This window comes from Orycteropus afer, unplaced genomic scaffold, assembly GCF_000298275.1.
Source record: "Orycteropus afer afer isolate SDZICR_OR568_19922 unplaced genomic scaffold, OryAfe1.0 scaffold00130, whole genome shotgun sequence".
Lineage (NCBI taxonomy): Eukaryota > Metazoa > Chordata > Mammalia > Tubulidentata > Orycteropodidae > Orycteropus > Orycteropus afer.
The window spans coordinates 1737963-1743035 of NW_006921717.1; the positions used below are offsets into that span (position 1 = coordinate 1737963).

At 51.4% G+C, this 5073-nt stretch overlaps 1 protein-coding gene across 1 annotated transcript in view; it reads right to left on the reverse strand.

Annotated features, from left to right (window-relative positions):
* LOC103200247 (aryl hydrocarbon receptor interacting protein) overlaps nt 1–3104 on the reverse strand; it is a 6365-nt gene extending 3261 nt beyond the window's left edge. Inside the window, exon 1 of the mRNA XM_007944691.2 lies at nt 3006–3104. Within this exon, the coding sequence (XP_007942882.1) occupies nt 3006–3104 (99 nt within the window). The remainder of the gene's footprint in view (nt 1–3005) is intronic.
* Nucleotides 3105–5073: the final 1969 nt, after the last annotated feature.

Sequence of the window (5073 nt, forward strand, 5' to 3'; positions counted from 1 at the left end):
AAAAAAAAAAAAAAACTCACTGCCATTGAGTCGATTCAGACTCATAGCAACCCCCGTTGGGTTTCTGAGGTAGTAAATCTTTATGAAAGGAGATTGCCCCATTTTCCTTGCACGGAGCAGCTAGTGGGTTTGAACCGCCAGCCTTCTGCTTAACAGTCAAATGCCTTGGGCACTATGCCACTAGAGCTCCCTAGCAACCCTACAGGACAGAGTAAAACTTCCCCAAAGGGTTTCTAAGGTTATAATCTTTACAGAAGCAGACTGCCACATCTTTCTCGCACAGAGCTGGTGGGTTCGAACTGCTGACCTTATACTTAGCAGCTGAGCTCTTTAACCACTCTGTCATCAGGACTCTTTAACCAGGCTACAGTAATGACCAAAAGAGACAGAAGTCTATGCCCTCACGGCATTCACATTCTAGAGGAGGGAGAGGCATCACACAAGGCCAAGTGCAAAGTCAGGGGAGCTCCTCCTGGTTCTCTAGTGCTGCTGCAACACACCTCAGGCGACGGCTTTAACAAACTAATTTATTCTTGCTCAGTTCTGGAGGCTGACGTCCGAATTCAGAGTTCTGGCTCCAGAGTCTGGGTAAAGGCCCCTCAACTTTGGGCTTCAGGTCTGCCTCATTCTAGGCCCTGGAACCGGGCCTAGCAGCTGTTGGCTGCTGAGCCTGACAAACTCAAGATCGGCTGGCAACACGGAGGCTCCACCGGTTCTAGTCCACGAACTGGAGATGAAGCTCACCCAAATGCAGGACCCACAATGTGCCAAAAACACTACCGCCCTCCCCAAAGCTTCTCCACGTAGACCGGAAGCAGGCCGCACCCCAAAGGCAACTCCACTTCCACAGATGAACGTCTCACTGCAAGTGAAGTGCTTATAGCCCACTAAGGGCACTGTACAGCTTGCTAATACTGTAAATAAAATGCATGGATTTCACCCAAATCACAAGAAACAGCTGGTAATAATAAGGATACCCTTGTGGGGGTGGGGCAACACAAATAAGGTGTATGGGACCCTAACAAGGGGATTGGTCCATTCCACTGTGCCACTGGGCTTAAAATGAGCCACCCAAGAGGCAGAAAAGAAGGGCCCCATTGCCACCAAGAGGAGGAGACGGGAATGGAGCGTGTCCTTTTGTACGTGGGATCCCTGTACTGAGACCTTCCGAGACCCAGGAGACACCAGAGACACCGCTAGAGACAGAGAGATGCAATGGAAGGGATGGTAACAGCAGAACCAGAAGGCGGTGTGGCAGGCTTCCCGGCCCACGCAGCGAGAGAGCCGAGTGCCTTCAGGCAGAGGCTCGCTGGCAGAGTGGGCTGCCTCTGGGCATTTCCTGGCAGAACTCGAGAGCTTTCAACACTTGCCCAAGCCGAGCAGAAGCTCAAAGAACCAGAGACAGGCCTGCCTGCGGGCATGGCTAAGAAGCAGCTGTGAGGGAGGGCAGAGACCTGAAGGGAGGAGGAGCTAGAGGCCCCCAGGGCGGAGAAGAGCATGCACCTTGTAGGCCAGAAGAGTCCAAGCTCACAGCCATCAAGCTGATTCCGACTCACTGCAACCCCCACTGGGTTTCCAAGTCTGTAAACCTTTACGGAAGCAGACTGCCTCATCTTCCTTCTTCAGAGTGGCTAGTGGGTTCAAACCGCCAACCTTTTGGTTAGCAGTCAAATGTCTTAACCCCTGCACCACCAGAGCTCCTCAGGCCAGAAGAACAGCAGCTACAAAAGCCCTACGGTGGGCCCATGTTTGGTGGGTCCAAGAAGTAAGGTGGCCAGAGTCGCAGAAGCAGAGGGAGTGAGGGGAAGGAGGCTATCGGGTCGGCATCAGCGGGGGGGGGGGGGGCCTTCCCGGACTCAGTGAGATGGGCGCCCCCCTGTGGTGCCAAGCAGAGGAACAGCATGGTCCCATTTGAGTTCTGGGATGAGGACAGACTATAGGGGGGACAGGCAGAGCAGAAGGGCACGTTAAGGGGTCACTGCCGTCATCCAGGGAGAGGCAGTGGTAGCTGGGAGCAGGGTGGTCATGGTGGACGTGGTGACAAGTATGAGAAGTGGCTGGATCCTGGCAACGTTCTGATACCTACTGTGGCTCCGGGGAGGACAGAGCAGAACTGCCCCAAAGTTTCCAAGGCTATGGAAGCAGCCGCCACATGCTTCTCCCAGGTGATGACTAGTAGGTTCTAATCACCAAGCTTTCAGTTAGCAACCAAGCATTTCACCACTGGCCACCAGGGCTGCTTTCCAGTCATTTATGATAGTTGTTTTTGAAGTCCCTAGTATTCGCCAGGATCTTAATCACCCGCTCAATAAACACCTCTGCGACTGCCCTGCGCCAGGTACAGGGGCTGCCCCGGGAAGCTCCTTACTGTACAGACAACAGGGAACCGCAGGCTTAAGGACGCCTGGAGGGTTGGGAGCTTGGAGCCTGGATGTAGGGGGGGGGCTCTTCACTTGCAAGACCTTAAGTGTCCCGAGCCACGCCCCGTAGAGCAGTCGCCTAGCTGTCAATGGGCTCCCGGCGGGCAGACTGGACCCCTGGGCTCATTTTGTGCGTTTCCAACCCTGGGACATGAGTTTTCCCAGGTAAGTAATGGGAGTTGGACTTGTTCTCAAGACAGACGAGTTCTCAGAAGGCCCTTCAATTATAAAAAACCTTGAACCTGAGACCCAGAAAGCGCACATCCCCCGCTGCGTCCCCAGCTTCCGGCCCAAGATCTCCTCCAACGCCGGATCCGCCCAAACACTGAGGTCAAAGCCCCTCACCTTGTTTGTAGTGACCGACGGCCGCTCCGACCAATGAGGCCACACAGCCAAGGCTGGGGGTGGGACACACGTATCCAAATTCACCCTCTACTTAAATTCAGACCAATCAACGTCGAGCGCCGCATGTGAGCGGTAGGGTCAGCGGCCGCTGCAATCTGAGCATGCGCAACCTCTCGCCTAAGGCCTCCTCCCGCCTCGCATGCGCACCGTGCCGCACAAGGGAAAAGGGTAAACACAGACCTTGGTTCCATCCTGAAAGTCAGGTAGGTCTCCTTGGCCCTCTTGTATCACACGCTTTTGGATCCCGTCCTCCCGGAGTCTTGCGACGATATCCGCCATCCTCCCTTCCCGCTGCTCTCTTTCGGCAACTTCCGGACTCGCTCGGTCGCTTCCGGACCTACTTCGGTAACCTCTAGAGCTTCGGCAACTTCCGTGACTGCGCCATTTTGACTGAGGTCAGACGCCGAAACGGGACTGAAAGTGCAGAAACGGATGGTGATTGGTTTAATGCACTGCGGCTGCGCGCGCGGGCTTGACTAGGGGTGGGACTTGAAAATGTCTGAGGGGAGGGACCGGAGCCTCCAGGGGGCGGGGCCTTGGGCTACCCGGATGGGCTGGCCTAGGCTGGGGTGGGCGGGCAAAGCGGGGCGGGGCATCCTTTGGGCTTGTGTATGCTGTAATGGAATCGATTTGCATTGCCTATTATGTTCCAGTCGATTTAATATTGCAAAAGTAAATAGTATTACAGAGAGGAGTCAGGTGCCGTGGAGTCAGTTCCGATCACACCGGACAACAGAAGAAACACTGCGGGGTCCTAGCCATCCTCACAACTCTCGCTGAATTTGAGTTCATTGTTGTGTAACCATCTCAGTCCATCTCGTGGAAGGTCTTTTTCTTTTTGCTGACCCTCTGCCATGCACAATGTCCTTCTCCAGAGACTGGGTCCTCCTGATAACATGTCCAAAGTATGTTAGACCAAGTCCCACCATCCCTGCTTCAAGAAGCATTCTGGCTGTGTTTCTTCCAAGACACATTGGTGTGTTCTTCTGGTAGTCTGATACATTCAGTATTATTTCCCAATACCACAATTCAAAGGTATAAATTCTTCTTTCTTCCTTATTCAGTGCCCAGCTCTTGTATGCATATAAGGCGATTGAAAATACCATGGTGCGGGTCAAGTTCACCTTAGTCTTCAAAGTGACATCTTTGCTTTTCAACCCTTTAAAAAGCTTTTTTGTAGCAGATTGGCCCAATGTAATAAGTCATTTAATTTCTTTCTTTCTTTAATATGATACTACATTGGAAACCCAAGGAGGGGTTGCTATGAGTCAGAGCCCACTCAAGGGCAGTGAGTTGGTTGGTGCCCTCTGGTTAGTGATTTCCCCGCCCTGCCCCTCTCACCCATGGTAACCATCAAAGAATATTTCCTTTTGTATGAAAGCCTTTTCCTTTCTACAGTAGTGGTCCCATACAATATTTATCCTTTTGTGATTGACTTAATTTCACTTAGCATAATGTCCTCTAGGTTCCTCCATGTGATGAGATGTCTTCTAGTTTCAGTATTTATCTTCAACATTGTGTAGCGTTCCATTGTGTGTATTGGCCATAGTTTGTGGAGCCATTCATCCACTGATGGGTTGTGATGAACGTGGGTGTGCGTATTTCTGCTCATGTCACAGTTCTTCACGCTCTAGGTTATACGCCCAGTAGTGGGATTGCTAGGTCATACGGTATTTCTAGTTCTAGCTTTCCAGGGAATCGCCATGCTGTTTTGCACAGTGGTTGTGCCATTCTCCACAGTGCTCCCCTCAGCAGTGCGTGAGGGTGCCAGTCTTTCCACACCCTCACCAGCATTTGTTGTTTTCTATTTTTGGGAACTTTGCTGTTAATGCTGGGGTGACATGGTATCTCATTGTTTTGATTTCCATCTCTCTAACGGTGGTGTAGTGCCTAAGGCATTTGACTCCTAACCAGAAAGTTGGCAGTTCAAACCCACCAGGCTCTCTGCAGAAGGAAGACTGGGCAATCTACTTCTGTAAAGATTTATTGCCTCAGAAACCCAAAGGGGATCACTGTGAGTCGGAATCGACTCAACAGCAGTGAGTTGGGTTTCATTGCTGATGGCTGTGAGCATTCCTTCCCATGTTTGTTAGCTGCCTGAATGTCTTCTTTGGTGAAGTGTCTGTTCATGTCCTCTGCCCATTTTTAATTGGATTATTTGTCTTCTTGTTGTTAAAGTGTTGAAGTCTTGTATACATTTTAGAGATTAGCCCCTTATTTGATATGTCATTCCCAAAAACTTTTTCCA